The sequence below is a fragment of the Xyrauchen texanus genome, chromosome 36 (genome assembly GCF_025860055.1).
Source record: "Xyrauchen texanus isolate HMW12.3.18 chromosome 36, RBS_HiC_50CHRs, whole genome shotgun sequence".
Classification (NCBI taxonomy): Eukaryota; Metazoa; Chordata; class Actinopteri; order Cypriniformes; family Catostomidae; genus Xyrauchen; species Xyrauchen texanus.
This window is the reverse complement of record NC_068311.1, coordinates 16,367,577-16,387,316: the sequence shown is the minus strand read 5'-3', so window position 1 is coordinate 16,387,316 and position 19,740 is coordinate 16,367,577. Positions and strand designations below refer to the sequence as shown.

Sequence of the window (19,740 nt, the reverse complement as noted above, 5' to 3'; positions counted from 1 at the left end):
CAATCAATGATGAAACAAATGACTCACCTGTCTGCCATCCTGCCCCACATTAGTTTGTCCCCTCACAACAGTCCTGATGTTGTCATCCAACCGTCTGATGAAAAGAAGAATTATATACAAAAACAATTTAACAGACTAATAAATTCCCTTATATGAATAAAAAGCAAGTAAGTGTAAAAATATTACATTCTCACCTGATTTTAAGCCTTATGTTGTTAACCACTTCATCTATATTTGCCAATGACTAGAAGTAAAAACAATAAGTTCAGAATTATAATTTGTCAAAAGCTATACACTATTCACCAGCCTTCCCATAATCGCTCAACATCTTCCTAGTAACCCCTGCATGCTGAAATTAAATAGCGCTCTCTAGTGATCAAGAGAGAGTATGAATATTCAATATATGATTTAGACCTGAACCTTAATAAGAGCTGTTCAGATTGTCGTCCAAAAACCAGCAAGAGAATCTGCCATGAGATACATCAGGAATTTCCTATCAGTTTATCAGCTTATAAGTAAAATAAGGTCTGTAGTAAACGTTGCTTGGCGATACGTGGACGTTTTATCCTACAACATAAGTTACACACTTTCATGCATCAAACGTGAATTTTGAAGCCATTTTGAATTGCATATTTTACACACATCTGCGATGGACTGGCGACCTGTCCAGGGTGTCCCCCGCCTTTCGCCCAATGTTAGCTGGGATAGGCTCCAGCCCCCCGCGACCCTATACACAGGATAAGCGGTTGACGATGGATGGATGGATGGATGGACACACATCTGCTTCAAAATACACATTTGAGGTATGAAAGTGTGTAATTTATGTTGTAGAACAAAACCATCATGTATCATCAAGTAATGTTAACCACAGACCTTATTTTACTCATAAGATTAAAAACCCCATTATAAAAACCCATAGGAAAATCCAGAGGGAACCCATGTCGAATCCATTTTCCAGGTTAGCCTATAAATTGATGTCGCAGCTGAACAGCTCTGTCACCCAAGAAGAATTTCTCCAACAATGAAAAATAAATAAAAAGTATGATTAATGGTCACTGGCCTCAATATGGTATCGGTTACAGAAAGATATTCTCGATATTCCTCATTAATTTATGACAAATGCTGATACTGGTAATTCTCAGAACTAGAGCTTACAGATTCAAATAAGACAAATATTTGCTCAAAATGACAACTTCTACATTCATCATATTTTGACTTTTGTGATTTGAACATTAATTATAAAATATTCAGTTCTGCTCACCTGTTCTGTTGGAAACAATGTATTAATGTATTCAACAGCATTGAAGTCAGCTCCATCCAAAGGGTCCTGGCTGGGGAAAACCTTTACAATGAAAATATAATATATAAGAATGCTTGAACGGGACAGGAAAAACAATTGAGCAGACTCTGCTTGTTTCAAAGATGTCTTTCGATGTGGATTTAAATCTGCAAATCCTCTTCATGATGCCGCCAATTTTTTTTTTCCCACCACTGTGCTCTGATAAACATTACCCAAGATCTTTCCTGCCAGCTGCAATTAGACAGATCTGTTAATGTAATTATCAATTCATGAATGCGTTTCAGAGGAATTTATTTTATGTTCTGCTCTGTCCATAGTTCAACTGCACCACTATTACATGTGAATGTAAAGCTGCAAATTTGAGCCTTCAGCTGTTTTATATGTCAATGAATTCTATTTAAAACTATAAATATAGTTTTAAATATGGAACAGCTGTTTGTATTGTTACTGCTGTCAAGAACATGCCAGATAATGCTTGCAAACTCGCGGAACACCAGATTTTCCAGCTATTTTACTCTACTGGCGTTTAATGTCATAGTTAATATAGTTCTGATACATACTATATATAATACTACATTATATGGGACAGCTATAATATAGTTTCTAACATTGTCTATATCAATGTCAAGCTGTTTTCATCTGTCTTCCCACCAGCCTATCAAATAACAAGCTAACAAGAACAGACCTGGATTTTTAGTTTGCTGTTTTAATTGCTTTCTGTTTTCAAAACAGTTTCTACGGAAGCACATAAGCAAAATTATAAATAAACCCGTAAATGAACAAGAGTGGGAGCTTTAATCAAGGACGGTGTATCAAACTGGTTGGTTAAGGCATCTCATGAAACAGCTGATGATACAGTAGCTTGTGAGAGCTCACTGCCACCACCATCAATAAAACAATGTTACCTGCTCAATGGCCAACTGCACTTCTGGAGTAAGGTGTAATATGGCCTCTAAATCCTCCACAAATTCTAATTCCTCGTCTTCCATCATTAAAGACTGTAAACAGTTGCTTTCCTTCCCTGTATCCTGTGCTGACGTGCTACTTCTATGTCACGCGCGGGAAGAGTATGACTATTTGGCGCCATCTGTCGCACTGGAGACTCATGTCGAGTCAGTTTTATTTGCCTTTCAAAACACACATCGTTTCAAAGCAGCTTTAGAGAAGATTATGCATTAACAGAAGATAAAACTGTAATGTCTGTAATGTCTTAGAGTCATCATTGTGTAATTATATAAAATACAATTGTGAATTGTGTTTACAAATAAGTAATTAAATAGTAATTGTATTTATAACCCCAGTGAGCAACATGGAGACTCATCACAAGAGATCAGATCAAAAGGGTAATTCTTTTTCAGTTTCCAATGTTTTAAATCAGCTAAGAGACAACTGAGACTCGTACTGACGGATTAATTGACAGCTGCTGTCAGACTCTATGTTATTATTATTCCTCACACGGTCGCAAGACGACATGTACATGAATCTGGCGTGGTGAGCTGGAACCTGCTTACGTCAGCTGTCACCACTTACGTCACGAAGTACCGCAACAGCCAATAGGAAAATTCAAATGCAGTAGCCACCGTTCAACCTGAAGAGGGCAGCACTCAGACGTTTTTACACCATATATTGTAGAATTAAAACAAATGTCAAAAAAATTACTTGAATCAATGACCAGTACTAATAAAGCCCCATGCTTACAGATCATTAACTATAAAAAGTTGGTTTAGGGTTTAGTTACCCTTTAAAGGAAGGACATTCCTATATAGTAAATATATACTATAAGTATATAATAAATAGACTAAAGTTTAAATAATTTTTAACATAAAAGTGAAAAATCTCAAACATCTGAACAAACCAGTTCACTAAACTTAATCAGACTTTCTTATGATTCATATGAGAATGTATTTGATTCTCCTTTCATAGTGTGCTTATAAACATGGGTTCATTTAATATTGTGATTATTACAATTCTGAGACATTTTGTATACCAGAATGGAAGAACATTTTTCCAGGACAGATGACCAAAAACCGAGAGGATCCTGGAAAATCCTGGATGGATGGCAACCCCATGAAATGTGAACTCCTCCTCTTCATCATATTATCTTAAAGTACAAGATTAGCCCTCTGCTTTGAACTTTGTGTCCCAGACTGTAAATTATTAATCTTGTTACTTTCTGAATGCTCTCTGATATGAATGAGACTGTAGAAGAGACCCAAGATGCCTCAACACCAGATGAACACTCTCTGCTGTAAAATGAGAGAAAGATTTCCCAAGTTAGGGAATATTTTCACATGGTGGGTGCAACATGAAAAATATCAGATCATACAAAGGACTTGATGAATTACAGGTACATTTACTGTAGATTATGCAACCAATATTAACAACCTGTTTATTCATTACAGGCAACTGCTCAAAACTCTGCTGATGGGACAGGGGCTTTCGGCTCTGATCTGTGGAACTGCTGTAACATCTCAGTATCTGGCTTCTATTTACTACATGAATACACCCATGCTGCAGAGCTTCCTTAATTATAGCCTCTTGTGCATCACTTACACCATGGCACTGATCTTCAGAAGAGGTAATTGACCAAAAACAATTGAATCAATTTAATTTAGTAACAACCGTATTATTTGTAATAATTTGATCATTCTGTTCTCAGTGTGTTAATATTCAATCATTAAAGGATTCTTTTGGCATGTAATATTCAGGATGCCTCTCTTTTAATGTAGGTGATGGAAATATTTTGCAGATATTAAAGACCAGAGGGTGGAAGTATTTCTTGTTGGGACTAACAGATGTGGAGGCTAATTATGCAGTCGTAAAAGCTTACCAGTATACAACATTAACCAGCATTCAGGTGATTGCTGTGTTCTTGAATGGGCATGATGATACTTTGACCCCAAAAATTATTTGGACACTTTTGGATACTTAAGCGACTCTTAAACATTTATGAATTTCATTGCATGGATACAAAATACCAAAACAAAGTCGTAGACCTTTTCTCAGAACTATGTGTAGTGGAGTGGTGGTGGCGTAGTGGGCTAAAGCACATAACTTGTAATCAGAAGGTTGCTGGTTCGAGCCCCACAGACACCACCATTGTGTCTTTGAGCAAGGCACTTAAATCCAGGTTGCTCTGGGGGGATTGTCCCTGTAATAATTGCACTGTAAGTCACTTTGGATAAAAGCATCTGCCAAATGTAAATGTAACTAACTTTTCTGAGCATTTTTTTAACCATTACTTTTAACCAACTGATGTCCAAGGGATTTTAGAGGATGTATAACGTCAGTTCCTTTCAAATTCACTCAGAGTAATCTCAGGTGTAGTTCTGCACAACTATAGACATTTTTCAGAATGTGACTAAGTGTGCGTTGTCTTAGTTTGTCTTAATTTTAAACAATATATCAATAGGTAATATACAGGTATATTGTTTTAAATTTTGATGTATTTTGCTTGAAAAAATATGTTTGTGCTATATTTCTATAAAATGATGCCACTTGGCTAGATATTTGTTCTATAATGCAAATGCATACATTTTCAAGTGTGACTTTAGATTCCAAATACATTTTGGGCCGAAGTAAATGTTTTTTAAAACAGATCATACGTTTGAATTTGCATTTTAGAATCTGTCACTTTTTCGTGTGCACAGTTATCACAGTGTTACACGCTGACAGAAGTCAGTTCTGGTTCTCAAAGGCAAGGTGCTGTTTGACTAACTGGCCTTATTAACAATATTTCAGCTCCTGGATTGCTTTGTTATCCCAGTTCTGATGATCCTGTCCTGGATCTTCCTAAAGACCCGCTATAGGATAATTCACTACGTGGCTGTATGTGTATGTTTGGCTGGTGTGGGAGCCATGGTGGGGGCAGACATCCTTGCTGGCCAGGACCAGGGATCTAGTGAGGAGCCAGCTCATATTTCCAAAGAATGTCTTTTGCCCATAAATTGTCCAGAACATAATTCAGCGCAATGAGTAATGTGTCATCACTTAAGTGAAATCTTACCGGTATTCATTCATCAACAGCAAGTGACATTCTCCTTGGGGATGGTCTGGTTCTCGTCAGTGCTTCTCTGTATGCTGTCTCTAACGTGTGCCAAGAGTACACAGTGAAGAACTTGAGCAGGGTGGAATTTCTTGGCATGGTTGGGCTCTTTGGAACGATTATCAGTGCAATACAACTGTAAGATATGTTGGCTTGATAATCACAAAAATATTAGGCCTGTTCCTAAACATCAGTGCTATTTTTTCAAAATATATTCATCATCTGCATCACAACTTAATTTGTTTTTTCATTTGCAGAGGCATTCTTGAATATAATGAAGTGTCTAAAATTCAGTGGACATGGAAAATCGGTAAGTATAGCAAACACTCTGCAAACAAATGGAAATCTGTTGTGTATAAAGTCAGATGTGCTAATGACATGAATTTATCACACGTTTTAAAGCTTTATGTTTTTCTGCCCTCTTCTCAGCACTTGTCTTGGTTGGATATGCACTATGCATGTATGCCTTCTATAGCTTTATGCCTGTGGTGGTAAAGATGACCAGTGCCACAGTGGCCAATCTTTCCCTGCTTACTGGAGACCTCTTCAGCCTGTTTTGTGGGCTCTTTTTGTTCCAATATACAGTGAGTAAAATACTAAGGTCCTCTATGAAAAAAGTTAGCAACAGCACTGCTTAAAATATGTAATATCTTTAAAAACTAAAGTCTTGTTATACTCAAAAAATGTGCAACCATTAAAACCTTAAAATCTTAAGTTGAATTGATGGTCAGATTTTTAAGAAACATCGAAGTGGTAAGTTCATTGCACTTTTTGGGCAACTTTTAATTGCTGATGAGGAAAACAATAAAAAATATATATAATTTACTCACATCATACCATACCAGATGTGAATGACTTTCTTTCTTCAGCTGAAAACAAACAAAGATTTTTAGAAAAACATATCAGCTCTGCAGGTCCAAAGTGAATGGTGATCAAAACGTTGAAGGCTTCCAGTGGTTAAATCAAAATCTTCAGAAGCGATATGACAGGTGTGGTTGAGAAACAGATCAATATTTAAGTAATTGTTTTTACAATAAATCTCCACTTTCACTTTCACATTCTTCTTTTTTTGTTTAAGGTGATTCACATTCTTTGTGTATTTCATCACCTACTGGGCAGGTAGGAGAATTAATAGAAAAAAGGACATACATTTTGGTACATCACCCACACCTGTCATATCGCTTCTGAAGACATTGATTTAACCACTGGTATGGATTGCTTTTATGCTGCCTTTATATGCTTTATGGAGCTTCAAAGTTCTGGCCACCATTCACTTGCATTGTATAGACCTACAGAGCTGAGATTTTAAAATCTTCATTTGTGTTCAGCAGAAGAAAGACTGACACACATCTGGGATGGCATCAGTGTGAGTCAATTATGAGAGAATTGTCATTTTTGGATGAACTATCCCTTTAAATGGAAGGAAATAATGATGTTGTTATAATGTTTTTACATGTGAATTATACAGTGAAAAAATGTAAGTATTAGTAGAAATAATCTAATTTTGGTTTAATTTAATCTTTGCATCACCATACACAGGACTCTCTCATTTTGTACTCCCAGAATAATGTAGATGTGTCCTTATTGTCATATCTATTAAGGTATTCTAGGTCATTGTGACATAGAGCTGGTTAAGTCTGATTATGTGTGTGATAATGTTGGGAGTGTCTTTGAGCAGCTCTTTGACCTTTCCCACCAAAAAAGGATCTTAGTCATTTATTTATACAGTATAATGAATGCACAGAGGTATAATGATTCCCCCTGCACAGGTTTCTCAAAGTAAGCCATACATGTATGAGCATATATACTCTATTCTGACCTCATCACTTTTTCTTCCTCAGTTTTCAGGACTATATATTGTCTCATTGGTGGTGATCCTAATTGGTTTCATCATGTTTAATGCTGTCCCTACACTGAGCCCAGCTCTCGCCCCAATGTCTGATGGTGAAGGTTATGACAATCATGCCGCTGAGTTTGATAACGAGAGCACTCAAGGCTGTGTCAAGGAGATAATCTGTGAAAATACAGAGCTAGAAAGATATCAATTCAAGAACCGGCTAAATGAAGGGCAGCCAGCATGTGTTGTCATAAGAAGTGCTAAAATGTAGCCTTAATAAATCATGCACATTAATCAGAATGGTCAATTAGACCATAGACATTTTTAAATAGTTACTTTGTCATTATATTTTAATATTGGTCTATTGATTAAAATGTGTCAACCTCACAATTGTGAGAATTACTTACATTTGTGTTTTAAGGATATAACTGCTTAATAATAACATTTAGTTCATGTTCTTGTCACATCACATTTTTGTGTGTTTAAGCTGCTAAACTGTATTATTATTGCTAGAGCAAACTGATATTTGTGGCGCAGGAGGCCATCATCATATCTTTAAATGTATATTTAAACACAAGATTAGAAAACATAACGTATAACAAAATTATTAGAACTTTAAAATGAAATGGATATATTACTGTAAACTTAATGGATTGCAAAACATTTTGTTTAATATATTTTTCTGTCATTTTAAATCATGTCCAAATTGTTTTGTGTTGTGTCTACAATAAAAGAATGATTGCACCATTAGAGTGGACTTTGAGACAGCTATTTTAAAGTTGTAAAGAGGTAGGATGTTGTCATAGCATTGAAAATGTGAAAAATGTGTTTCTTACCTGGGCTGCTTTACTACACATATACAGTACTGTACTTAGTGTCTTGTGTCTTAGGCACTTGTGAAAACTTTTGCATAGTGAGGATGTCTTCAAAAATAATGCCATACATAGTTTTCATTTATCAGTTAACATCATACAAAGTCCAGTAAACATAAAAAATCTAAATCAATATTTGATGTGAACACTTTTTCCTTTAAAACAGCCCCAATTCTCCTAGATACACCAGGACACGGGTTTTCTTGGTTGTTGGCAGATAGGATGTTCCAAGCTTCTTGGAGAATTCTCCACAGTTCTTCTATTTATTTAGGCTGTCTCAACTGCTTCTGTCACTTTATGTAATCCCAGACTGACTCAATGTTCATTGGGGGGCTTTGTGGGGGCAATGCCATCTCTTGCAGAGCACCCTGTTCTTCTATTCTAATCTTTTCTATTTGCAAAAGTATGTTTGGGAGTCTAACACACTAAAGCTGAAGATACAAATAACCATCTTAAGACAAATGCTTTTGTAAATATCTTTTGCACAGTACTGTATAAGATTATTTACTATGTGATTGTTTAGTTTGGTTTAGGTGGGAATCATCAGTCCTCACTAAATCACTGATCCTGTCACAACTTAACACATCTGTAGGCTACTTTGACGGCATTAGTAATTTCTCCTATTTTAATGTAAATTTGTATGACACATGAATATGGACAGATTCAGAGAGTGGGAAATTAGGTTTTATAACCTAATATTCACCTTTGATTTCAGACACTCTCTGTTTCACTGCAAACCCAAATGTTGTCATGTTAAGTTTTGGGCTCAACTTAAATATCTACGTTCCTTGAACTTATTTTTCTTAAAAATCCAGATTTAAGATTCTAAATGTTAATAACTTTTGTATCGAGTGCAAAACTGAGGCTATGGGGAATTCCCATAATTCCTTGAGCTTGAATTATTTAACTATGTTTACTTGGTCGAAGGGAACATATGGCAGCATTTAAATAGTTGTTATTAAGAATTCATGGAGGTTTTAGCTCTTTTGTAGTATTATGTTTTTTTTATTTGCAAATAGTTGTTTCGTGTAATGTCACCATTAAAGTGATCTTTGACCTTTGGTCAAACTGGACCCTGTTAACACTTTATCGGTTCTGCTTGTGCAACTGAAGCTGGTGTCAGTGCATTTCTGTGTAAAAATAGGTTTATTTAATGAATGACCTAAAATCAGTTATAATCTTGTTTATCAAATCAATTGCCTTGCAATTGTATGATATAAATTTTAGTTTATTCAGCTAAAATTATTATGTAGAAACAACATTTAATTAGCATATCTGAATTGCCTACTTGCATCTAGTTACCTTAACTTAAATAGTTAAGTTAATTCTATATGATCCACGTTAAGTTAATTAACAAGAGGGTATGAGTTTACTCAATTAGTTGAAAAAATGTCTTATAGGGATAGGGATTTCAGTGTGGAGAAGCAGCAGGGACAAATTATGTGGTTTTTGGATTCCGATCTCCTCATGGCATTTGTGCGTTGCCAGAACGCCTTCCATCACCAGATGGTTATGGTTAAAACAGTCACTAGAGGTCCAAAACCAAAGCCGCAGGCCCGCTCACCACAAAACCTGTTTTTCTTTTCTAGCAACCTTTTTCAATTTAAAGTGCATAGTGGTTTAAACATGTAGATAAATATTGAACTAAATTGAGCTAATGCCATTTAAGATTTAACAGAAGGGATGCAACATTTTTTTTTAAGATGATTTAAATGTATTTCAGATATAATTTCACTTCTCATCACTTGCTCCTCAGTTTTGGTGTGTTATTTAGTTAGAGGGGACCAGGGTTTGTTTTTATCAATGCTATGTGGAATGTCAACCATGCAAACAATCAAAATACAAACCTTTAAGTTTTTACATTGTTTCTGTGAGAGAAGCATAAAGCCTCAAATTGCATACACAAATATCTCACACAAAGTTGGGCAGAGTTGGTGTGATTTAGAATCTTATGTGCATATATTACATTACATTTTCACTGTAATGTAGACTTTATGGTTTTGATCACTTAAAGGAATATGCCGGTTGCAGTACAAGTTGAGCTTAATCAACAGCATTTGTGGCAAAATGTTGATGGAATTAAATGGGGCCAATCCATAAACTTTAAAATACCATTTCATAAGTGTAGCCACAAGACAAACAATTTGCTTGTTAAATGCGTAATGCATAATAAAATCACTTACTAACCTTTTCTGTGTAAAGTTAAATGCAATTTTACAACTTCTTTGCCATGACATTATGGCATAAACCCTAAAACGACTTAAACTTTGCAGCTCAAATAATACATGAAATTTAACAGATGAATTAATGTAAATGCTTTTATAAAATTACATTTCTGCCTTTTAAACCCTCCAAAAATGTGGCCCATTTACTTCCATTGTAAGTGCCTCACTGTAACCTCAATTTTGTTATTTTTATTTTTTAAAGAAAAGGAGGAACGAGTCAAAATATTTTTTTTGTGATAATCGATATTATGCCACAAATGCTTTTGATTGAGCTTAACTTGTATTGAACCCCGAATATTCCTTTAACACCTGGGTCAAACGGACCTGCTAGTGCAAAGTGATGCAAGAATGGCTTACTGACTTAAAGAATTTCTTAAATGATTTTGGACTGCCTAAAAATTATCACATGGACAATAAGTAAATGTATCAAGATTTTAACATTTGTTCTCTTTTATTTGATTTATTCATAACATAAATGGACAGTTAGATCTATATGCAGCCCCAAATTTACAGGCTATATACAACTTAAACTTTCTCCATAGGGAAAACACACTACATACATATACATATACATATACGTATATATATATATATATATATATATATATATATATATATATATATATATATATATATATATATATATATAATATCAGGACTATATAAAAAGAGTTCTGAAAAGTTAAACAGTACTGTACATGGTCCCAGAATTCTAAAAGAACATATTTTAGAAGTTAGTTTTAAAACAGAATTCATCCATCTACATTAGAAAACAGCCACATACATCTAAGAATTCATGTGTACTTCCTACAGAGTGCAAATACAAAAAACTAGAGCCTGACATACAAAAAATAACCATAAAAATCAATTTCTCACACGCTAACAAAAGCAAAAAAAAAAAAAAAATGCAGGGACTCTCTTGCTCAATATAACGCTAGGCTGTTTTGTAAACCTGGTTTGCTTTTATGGAACAACTGAGAAGCATCACAGTGTTAGTTTAAATCAAATCTCTTAGTACACACTGCTTGTGCTCTACCTGCATATCTGTGTAGCAGTCAGTGTGGTTTAACAGACATGGGAAATCTTTCTTATAGCCTCAAGCTTCGAGTGGATACATTGCCCTTGCCATGCTTTCTTGTTCTCTCTTAAATTCCCACACAACAGTCCTTTAACCTAAAGATGTGCCTTTGCCACACACACATAGCATATATATTTAAACATGATATCTGCTACATGTACTGACTGACCTTCCTTCCCACATAATTATGTTATTACCAGTGGCAAGGTGAAGACATCGAACGCTTATCTAATTGCCTGGAAACATTCACAATGACAACAAGTTCTTTGCACCCTCTGATATGAACTAATGAATATTTCATGTTTGTTTACCTTTAATTGTGCAACAGGTGCTGAATTCATACACCAATAAGCTTTATAGAGTAGGTGGCTTTGTTACCAAATAACATCTTTTCAAAATGAGCAGTTGCAGAATGAGAACAAAAGGGGGCGTCTGTGTAGCATTGAACAGGACACCAGATTTACAATGTTAAAGGCACTGCTGTCAGATTCCTTTCAATGACTCACATAGCAGTCACAAAACAATAGTCTCTATGCCAGCTAGAGCACTACAACTAAATGATGTAAACTCTGCATAAGTTATTGTCATACAGAAACACGTGTAATAATTGCTCAGAGTTTCTAAATCTAGCTCTACTACTCTACGTTTGACTACTAACATGACCTTGTGCCAAATGGCGATATATATGTGGACATGCAGTCTCATGGCCTTTGCTTGTGTACATCCATTGAATCTACAAGACCGTAAGGGTGTCCAATTTTATATTTTAGGTTTCAGATGGGTGCTCAGAGGCCAAAGAGTTGTGGACTTCACAGCGGACTATTACCACAGACTTTCTAGGTCGAAACGGGTCACTCCTATTATTTATGTGAGGGAGAATCGTAATGGTAAATATGGTGGCTGTATGAATGAGTGTCCCGCCTTAGGGGCAGTTCACACATAACGCGTTCTTGCGCTTATAAAAAAACTATATGCTGCAGAATGCAGATGTCTTGAGATTCGATTTTAAAAGTTTATGTTCTATTTAACCAAACACGATGTTTTAAAATGTTGTGCTCTTGCATGAGAAGCTAAAAAACAAAACAGCAAGACACGGCGCAAAGGTCAAAGACATCCATCAAGCAAAGTAACTTTTAAGGCAAGTTAGTCGAATCAGCATCCATCTTTGGAATGCTCCCAGAAAACAATTTTCTATGGATACAAGTGGCATAAAAGGAAATAGGGAAAAACAGAAATCTCCAAAATGGTTGGTCAAGATTATGATAAAATAACATTTGATACAATTAACAGTAAAAATTGACAATAATGGTATCATAAAAATAAACTATATTTGTCAGGCTGGAGTTGACTGACAGGTGATGTCTGTATCAAAAAGTTAATTGGCTCTTTTACCGGTAAGGCAAGACTTCTTTTTCTACATCCGCCATATTGGGAATTTAAATGTATTATATACATTTTAATACAAGTGCTCCGTCTCGGCTGAATGGTCTCTTCCATCAAGCACAGGTTTAAATAGAAAAACTATTGAAAAACAGTGCAGACAGAAGCAAAAACGCATTCAGTGTGAACCACCCATTACAGTTAAAGGGGATCAATCACCTTTTTGATAAGAGACACGAACTTGAGAATGCGTGTATCAGCCTAAAAAGTTTTGCGTGTTTTGAGCAAATTAAACCATTTATTATACTATCATTGTCAGATTTTATTGCCGATTTGAAATGCAATACAATCTTGACCAATCATTTGTGGGTTGCTTATTTTATTATGCGTTATTGTATTTTCTACATTCTGTATGTATATGCTATAATGTGAGGAACTTTGGTCAACATGTGCTGTTTTTAAAAGTGCTATAGAAATAAAATGTATTGATTGATTTTTTTGATCGAACCATTTTGGAGATTTCAGTCTATTTCAATTCAAGCAGACGGGATCTGTACTTGTAGGACTAGAAAATTGCTGCCTGGATGCATTCTAAATATGTGCCCTGAGTGACCTGACTTGCCTTATACAGGGACTTTGATATTACCAGGGCAGAAGTTCAGGAAAATTTAGACTCTAGTGCCATTTGGGACAGGGTCAGTGATGATGCTACAGTCTAGCATCAACCACATAATTTTTCAATGTAAAGGCTGAAACCAAAGTGACTAGGTCAGAGAACATTGAGGAGATAGAAATGTAGGAACTAGAATCTAGTTCTTCATTGTACATTATAGCTGGTCAAGTGGGTGCCGAAGAGTACAGTGTAAGATATAATGGGGGTTCCACATCGCAAAGTAATTTAAACTAGTAGTCAGACATAAGCTGGCTGAGAGTTGCTGTAATTGAGATCGGACCACAGTTGCATCGTAAAACACTACACTAAAACAAGAGACTAAAACACATACTGAGCAGCACATTAGCATTGTAGACATCAAACTCTACCTTCGCCAACACATTCTCTTTTTGTCTTTTATTATATAATCATTATATAGCAATAGACATTCAATAAATTTCTTTGTTTTGCTTTTGAGTCTTTATATACTTTCTTTTCATTTGGAATGTACTGAGTCCTGCAGATTTAGAGTTCATTTGATTGAAATGCTGCATGTGGCTTTGTGTGCATGGGTGGGGAGGGGGGCTGCGGTCTCAAAGAGTTAATGGTTGGGATGGGGAGGATTCATCACCTTGTGTCCACTCTGTAACTGTCTATTTTATTTCAGGGACAGAATGTCAGCGCTTCAGGCCAGCTTTAGCGTGCTGACTGGGAAGGAAGGCATGGTTACCATGGTGACCGGGTTAAGGACGGTCTGACCCATCAGCTGAGGGTGATGGGTGACCACATGAGTGCCCAACGGTGTCTGTTTGCCCATCATGGTGGCCTGTGTGCTGGGGGACGACATACCATTCATCTGACCATGGGAGAGTGTGTGTGCGATATGGCTCATGACGGCTGGCTGTGTGACCGTCACAGGCTGAGGGTAGATTGCAGGAAGATGGGCCACTGGGTGTACCGTGATGTGGCTAATTGACTGAGTTCCAGGGGCCAGCTGCACAGAACTGGAGGTGGAGGGGGCGATGTGGGTCACATGCTTCGAGCCTGGGTGGATGACGTGGTTGATGGTTTGAATGACGGAGGCATGAGATGCTGATCCGGCGTGGGTAATGACTGTAGGCTGGAGGCTAGGCATAGTCACTATATGGGTGTGGGCTGGAGGTAGGGTGTAGGGGGAAACCACAGCCTGTGATTGCTGGGTGGCTGGAGCGGATGCTGGACCGTTAGGAGGCTTTGCAGGGGTTGGGGGCAAAGTAGGAGCTGTGATTGGGGCAGCGGCAGGAGATAGCAGAGTTGTGGGAATGAGCGGTAAAGTCTTGGATGGTTTGTGTGGGATAGAGATGTGCTGTGATATAAGGGAGGGGGCAGGCCGGGTCTTTAACTCTGGCTGAAGAGCAGGACGCACATTGGGTAAGGCACTGGGCGAAACAGACATGCTCTCTTCTTCGTTATCTTCATCTATGTTGTCTTCGCCTTCTGTGGAGTCAAAAACAAAGAAATAGGCCATAAAGTATTTAAATTAATAGTCTTGATTAAATAAACATTAAGGCTCTACTAATAGGCTATATGACAATTACAACAGAAAATGTGTGACTGGTATGTCAGATTGTAAATTAACAAGGGAAAAACAAAATGGGACTTCCTTTAGGAGTTAATTTCTGTAAAAAACATTTTTGGTTTACAAATGGAGTAAAAAAATAAAGTGTTAATCTTTTACCTTATACTTAACCCAAAATAATTATTTAAGCCTCATGAACTTCAGACAAGTCATTTTAACCATACTTTGTTGGATGTTTGTAGTACTAACCTGAGGCAGTGGAGGTAGAGGCCTGGTCATCCTCTGGTTGGACAGTCTGTCGAAGAACACGGTCAACCTCAATCACATCCAACTGTTGGCTCAGCTCATTCTTCAGCTCTGCAAGTCTCTGCTGCAAAGCGATCTTCTCCCGTGCCAAGCGCTCCATCTCATGCTCGTAGTCCTTCTCCTTCCTCTTCAGAGTCTATGGGGAAAACAAAAAAGTAAACAAGTGTGCATTTTTCACACACATTAAGAGCTTGGGAGATGGGCTAAGAGTTTAGAGTCTACAATACACATGGCTGCAAGAATTAAATGTCAACTTGCTGTGCAGCAAAAGCAGATCAGAGTTATACTAGACAAGACGAACATGCCCAGGCAATTAAGATTACTAATGATATGCATTTCATAACAGTAATGGGGCAGGAAATGGATTCCACATGTCTGTTAGTCATCAAGAATGAATGAAACAAAACTTGTTTGTATACAAGTGAAATCCTCAAACATCAAAATGAAGTTCAAGAAGCTCAGTTTAGGATTTAATCCTACATAAGATAGTTAATGGATGAACCAGCACTTTGGATAAATAGTACATAAATAAACAGCAATGGTGTTTAAATCTGTAGCAGCATCTACATCAGAACTTCAGGAACCTGGGTGAACAGAAGTTAACATTGATTTATCATTCTTGCTTCTGATTGGTCAATTGTGGCATTAATCCATCAAATATGCAAGAAATAACTGCAGACAGATCGATGAATTATTGAAAAATAATGTACACCCCGAGGTGGGAATGCAGCCACGACGTGAAGCGGATAAAGTCCAAGTATTTGTTGCTAGTTCAGAAGAGTCACTTTAGAACTATAATGGAGGTTTGGGCTGCTTTTTAGCAAATACAAATACTGGTTTGTGTTTGTGTGAGTGGGTGGGGCAGTTTTCAGCATGGCTCTCATCAGTTTTATTTGTCAGTAAAATTGCTTCAAATTGTGAAGCTGTCAGTTTATCTACAATTCTCAGAAGCAGGGATGTAGCGTCACTATTCTTGTATGTAGCTTTTTAGTTGTTTAACTGCTATATTACGTTTTATGTTGACATCAATGCTCTGTGTGTTTCCAGAAAGTGTCTATGTATGTGCATATGCATGTGAGAGTGGGTGAGAGCAAAACAGAGAGAGGGAGCATGAGGGTGCTTTCCACAGATATTAATATCAATTTAGGATATTAAAGAAACTGTTTGTCATTCTTATCTGGTTTACTTAGCCAATATCTTTGTTTTATTTGGTTATTTTGCTGTGGTAGTCTCTATGACTCTTTGAAATAACTAATAGTAATAATCTGGTGAAGTGATATGGAACCGTAATGCGGTCAAGACCTGGCTACTTCATAGCCATGCATTTACTGAAAAATAATTGCACACCTTAGAACATCCATCAAATAATCAGAATAAAGCATTCAACAGCCTGTGGTATAATTTTGTATGATAACTGCTAAATAAATTGCCATGGATTACACCATTATCCATGGCAACATACCGTTGCTACCTTAATTTCTCTCTTATCACTCAGCAATCTCTTTCCATTTATACCACTGCAACTGGAGCCATCCTACCACTCAAAACGGTTAGCTACCAACAATAATAAAAATGGGCTTGGAGGATATCTGTAATAATAAGGGCTGTAAATTCCATGTTAATATATATTTTCATTAATTATACAAAAAGTAACAGGTTAAAAAGATTATCAAATAATCATACTGAAAAAAAATTCTACCATCTGGCAATTCATGCTTGAAGTACCTCCTTTGTATTTTTGCATTACGCAGGAGGTAGGGGTAGTCAGCGCAGTCTCAGCCCATACTCTTACCAAACCACTCGTATCAAACGACAGCAGGCAGTTGGATGTAGCACTACAGAATGCAGGGGTCTTGAGAGGTATTTTACAAAGTTTCAAACTAAATTTAATCTGACAATTTTTTAAAACACAGCATTTATATTGCAAGATGTTGAGATGCTTCAAGAACGAGTCCTGTTTAAACAGTTCAAGTCTACCTCTGACAGGCTGATGAACTCAAATACAAAAAGGATTATGGAGTGTAGGCCAGTGATAGGCTTATGTTCAATAATATGTCAAATGTATTGACTCCTAAAGCCACTTTTCTGCCACTTTATTTTGTGGCCTGTCTGATATGCAAGATATGCAAGTTTGCATTTCCCTTTTGTCTCAATGTTCACACCCCTTTAATAATTTATACAAATATATATAAAATATACATTTTGTACAAATATAAATTTTATTTTAATTTAGTACTGCTCTTCAGAATCTGCATTGTAGATATTTACATAAATTATAGTATACATATAGTAGTGTGTTGTCTTCTTGAGCATCAATGAATGTTTGCACGTTGTGTAATAGTTGTGTATGAGTCCCTAAACTAAGTGTAAAAAGCTGAATCGCATATTTATAAATAATGTGGTGCTGTATTTTAAATATAAAGAAGCCTGAGATACACATGGGACTTCTATTTTGAAATGTCTGCAATCCCAGTTGTGAACACACTGACCGATGATTCGCTTCAAACTGTTAACTTGAGCTCCTGAGTTCACACCCTTAGTTCTTTTCGAGTGATTCATGTATTCATGTTTCGAGTAATTTCTTTACGACTCTCTTGCACTGGGTTTGTTGCTGCGTACGGTGCAGCGAGCTTATCAGAAAAAGAATGTGTGAAAAGTGGTGCGAGACACACTGGTTGTGTGGGTTTTAAGAATAACTGCATGTGAATGCACACAACCCGACTGTCGCCAGTGGCGACTAGATTTTAAAATATTGTCGCAATTAATTATCTTTGGTCACATTTGCTACCTTTTTAGTCACAGTCTGGAGCTCTGTAAATAAGTAAGCCAACAAGTCCATAGAAATAGAAACTTGGGAGTGCAGGTTAATAAAAATACACAGTATTCGTCTTGTAGCTAGTACCTTTTCTACATTTTAATAATTTATTCTTCTTAGTTTTAAGTTAATTTTAAAAAACCACCTGCCTAATATGTGTAGGTTCCCCTCGTGCTGCCAAAACAGCACCAACCTGAGATGATATTCTTCTCACGACAATTGTACAGAGCGGTTATCTGAGTTACCGTAGACTTTGTCAGTTTGAACCAGTCTGGCCATTCTCTGTTGATCTCTCTCATCAACAATGCGTTTCCATCTGCAGAACTGCTGCTCACTGGATTTCTTTTTTATATATACACTTTATTTAAATTTTTTATTGTATGTGCATCCTATATTGTGTGTATTGTTTACTGTACATTGTATATTATTATTGTGTTGCGTAATTATGTGTACATTTGATATGTAAATTGTGTTGTGTAAATATGTTGTTTATTGTAATTGGTATATGTCTCGTCACTGTCATGACTGCTATGTTGCTCGGAAATGCACACAAGACTTTCACCTACTGTTGCAATTGTGTACATGGTAGTGTGACAATAAAGTGATTTGATTTGTTTTAAGCACCATTCTGAGTAAATTCTAGAGACTGTTGCATGAAAATCCCAGAAGATCAGCAGTTACAGAAATACTGAAATCAGCTCGTCTGGCACCAACAAACATCCATGTGACTATCTAATCAGCCAATAATGTAGCAGCAGTACAGTGCATAAAATCATGCAGATACGAGTCAGGAGCTTCAGTTAATGTTCACATCAATCATCAGAACGAGGGAAAAAAAATGTATCTCAGTGATTTGGACCGTGGCATGATTGTTGGTATCAGATGGGCTGGCTAGAATAATTCTGTAACTGCTGATCTCCTGGGATTTTCCCAGAACAGTCTCTAGAATTCAACAGAGAATGGCCAGACTAGTTCGAACAGACAAAATCTACAGTAACTCAGATAAACGCTGTACAATTGTGGTAAGAGGAATATCATCTCAGCTATTCTGAGATGCGGGTTGGTGCTGTCTTGGAGGCACAAGGGGGACCTACACAATATTAGGCAGGTGGTTTTAATGTTGTGGCTGTTCGGTGTATATCCTCATAAAGCACAATAAAGGCTGTCTGTATTGATGTAACTATTTATAAGGAAGCAATCTATAAAATGCCTTAGTCTTCAAGGTAAAAATGTCCTGTGCTTCTCCGTAAGTGTGCCTGTAGTCTTTTAAACATTCCCGACAGGCATATAGAGTTTCCAGCTTCTTCCTGGATGTCTCAGTTCAGTGCACACCTCCCCCACCCTCTGTTTTTGCTTTCATCAGAGCCCTGCTACTCACACATAAACACGTGGAATACTCGAGGCATGAGAGTACCTCCCTTTTCTGGGAAGGCATTCACTTGGTGTGCACGAGTGCACAAGTGGAGTAAGATCAGAGGGAGGAGCCTATGACACAAGATCAGCCAATCACAAGTGGAAATCTGGGTAGAGTGAGACTGCCCATGGCAAACAAGCCGAGAGACCAGAGATCATCTCTATCCTACCACATAAACACGAAACACACACGTACATACTGGTCCAAATTCACAAACATGTAGATTAGAGAAAGATGAAACTCAACACAAAGAGCGAG

General features: G+C 36.8%; 3 protein-coding genes across 6 annotated transcripts in view; 1 reads left to right on the top strand and 2 right to left on the bottom strand.

Moving 5' to 3' along the window:
- The window catches only part of LOC127629886 (vacuolar protein sorting-associated protein 53 homolog), a 39,442-nt gene extending 37,096 nt beyond the window's left edge, over positions 1-2,346 (bottom strand). For both annotated transcript variants that reach the window (XM_052107173.1, XM_052107174.1), the window contains exons 1-4: positions 2,206-2,346; positions 1,262-1,342; positions 195-244; positions 28-94 (exon numbers count right to left, since the gene is read on the bottom strand). In XM_052107173.1, the coding sequence (XP_051963133.1) occupies positions 28-94; positions 195-244; positions 1,262-1,342; positions 2,206-2,292 (285 nt within the window). In that variant the 5' untranslated portion in view covers positions 2,293-2,346. The remainder of the gene's footprint in view (positions 1-27; positions 95-194; positions 245-1,261; positions 1,343-2,205) is intronic.
- Positions 2,347-3,507: 1,161 nt separating this feature from the next.
- On the top strand, positions 3,508-7,921 carry LOC127630234 (solute carrier family 35 member F2-like). The gene is made up of 8 exons (XM_052107709.1): positions 3,508-3,594; positions 3,703-3,878; positions 4,030-4,157; positions 5,042-5,201; positions 5,327-5,483; positions 5,603-5,655; positions 5,775-5,929; positions 7,187-7,921. Exons 1-8 carry the CDS (start codon positions 3,518-3,520, stop codon positions 7,451-7,453), a joined length of 1,173 nt encoding a protein of 390 aa, XP_051963669.1. The 5' UTR covers positions 3,508-3,517; the 3' UTR covers positions 7,454-7,921.
- Positions 7,922-10,938: 3,017 nt separating this feature from the next.
- The window catches only part of LOC127629859 (max-binding protein MNT-like), a 35,015-nt gene continuing 26,213 nt past the window's right edge, over positions 10,939-19,740 (bottom strand). For all 3 annotated transcript variants that reach the window (XM_052107138.1, XM_052107136.1, XM_052107137.1), the window contains 2 exons: positions 15,197-15,389; positions 10,939-14,865 (listed from right to left, as the gene is read on the bottom strand). In XM_052107138.1, coding sequence (XP_051963098.1) covers positions 14,075-14,865; positions 15,197-15,389 — 984 coding nt within the window. In that variant the 3' untranslated portion in view covers positions 10,939-14,074. The remainder of the gene's footprint in view (positions 14,866-15,196; positions 15,390-19,740) is intronic.